The sequence below is a fragment of the Acyrthosiphon pisum genome, unplaced genomic scaffold, assembly GCF_005508785.2.
Source record: "Acyrthosiphon pisum isolate AL4f unplaced genomic scaffold, pea_aphid_22Mar2018_4r6ur Scaffold_21624;HRSCAF=24424, whole genome shotgun sequence".
Lineage (NCBI taxonomy): Eukaryota > Metazoa > Arthropoda > Insecta > Hemiptera > Aphididae > Acyrthosiphon > Acyrthosiphon pisum.
Window position 1 is genome coordinate 4,941 of NW_021771112.1, and position 1,697 is coordinate 6,637.

At 26.3% G+C, this 1,697-nt stretch overlaps 1 protein-coding gene across 1 annotated transcript in view; it reads left to right on the forward strand.

Annotated features, from left to right (window-relative positions):
- Positions 1-1,694, forward strand: part of LOC107882630 — a 5,617-nt gene extending 3,923 nt beyond the window's left edge. Inside the window, exons 3-8 of the mRNA XM_029492523.1 lie at positions 344-474; positions 545-628; positions 699-782; positions 853-936; positions 1,007-1,091; positions 1,238-1,694. Of these exons, the coding sequence (XP_029348383.1) occupies positions 344-474; positions 545-628; positions 699-782; positions 853-936; positions 1,007-1,091; positions 1,238-1,694 (925 nt within the window). The remainder of the gene's footprint in view (positions 1-343; positions 475-544; positions 629-698; positions 783-852; positions 937-1,006; positions 1,092-1,237) is intronic.
- Positions 1,695-1,697: the final 3 nt, after the last annotated feature.

The window sequence follows — 1,697 nt, forward strand, 5'->3', positions numbered from 1 at the left end:
CCTTAGATTTCAAACCATGTATTATGTATAATATACTATATTTTTCATAAAACTTGATAAAATGTGTCTAGTGATAAATCAAAATTTAATTTGTATTAGAAAATAGAATTGTATAATCTATCAAGTAGTTAATAGGTACAATAATATTATATAATGTTACAATTTACAAACAAATAACTTGAGTATTTTATTAAAATATTTATTACCATTTGTGAATTAAATATTGTGACTTTGTCACGTCTAGTTAATTTCCATGTTTACCAAAAAACTGAGTTGTAATATTATAACATAATTTTATTATTGAATAATAATAACTCAGATCATTACTTACTGATTCGTAAAGAAGTATTAAATTTACATTTTTTTTAACAATATTTTATTCAAAAACAGAAGTTCCTGTGGAAATTGAAAAGGACATTCAAGAGGTAGATCAGAACACATTTCCAAAAGTAACTGAGGCTGTTCACAATGGTGGTAATTTCATATTTTTATAATTTTGATTATATATTTGTATTAAAATTAAAAATATTTTATTCAAAAACAGAAGTTCCTGTGGAAATTGAAAAGGACATTCAAGAGCTAGATCAGAACACATTTCCAAAAGTAACTGAGGCTGTTCACAATGGTGGTAATTTCATATTTTTATAATTTTGATTATATATTTGTATTAAAATTAAAAATATTTTATTCAAAAACAGAAGTTCCTGTGGAAATTGAAAAGGACATTCAAGAGCTAGATCAGAACACATTTCCAAAAGTAACTGAGGCTGTTCACAATGGTGGTAATTTCATATTTTTATAATTTTGATTATATATTTGTATTAAAATTAAAAATATTTTATTCAAAAACAGAAGTTCCTGTGGATATTGAAAAGGACATTCAAGAGCTAGATCAGAACACATTTCCAAAAGTAACTGAGGCTGTTCACAATGGTAGTAAGTTCATATTTTTATAATTTTGATTACATATTTGTATTAAAATTAAAAATATTTTATTCAAAAACAGAAGTTCCTGAAGAAATTGCGATGGACATTCAAGAGATAGATCAGAACACATTTCCAAAAGTAGCAGAGTACAATGTCATTCCTGGGTAAGTCGTAGGTAAAAACTAAAAAATATTAAACCCTTGAATAAATTAAATTATAGTTCTAAAATGATACCTACTTATTTGCTATAATTAGTTAATTATTTATAAATGAAAATAAATAAATTAATAAAATAAATTTATGTTATTAGGTCTGATCCAGCTCTATGGTCCATAAACAATTTTACTCAAGATTATTTTTGTATTCATGGTTTTTCTCAAAATGTTTCCAGTATGAATTTTTCAAAGTCAAAAAGACCCTATATTAAATCTCAAAAAGGTGTTAAAAAAACCTACTACAGGTATTTTAATTTAAGGTATCTTCAGGTCACTTTAAAAAATGGAGAAAAATTGAAACGAGACTTTTTGATGTACTCTGAGAGCAAAGGTGTTATATTTTGCGGTCCATGTCTATTATTTGGTAACAAATCAGTGTTTGCTACAACTGGTTTTTCTAATTGGCAAAAGGCTGAGGAGCGTATACTAGAACACTCAAATTCTTCGAATCACCGTTCAAATATCATAAAGATGAAAGATCGTGGTAACATACATGGTCGGATCGATAACAATCTTGTGACGCAAGTAGAACTCAACGTATATACTGGGTAAATG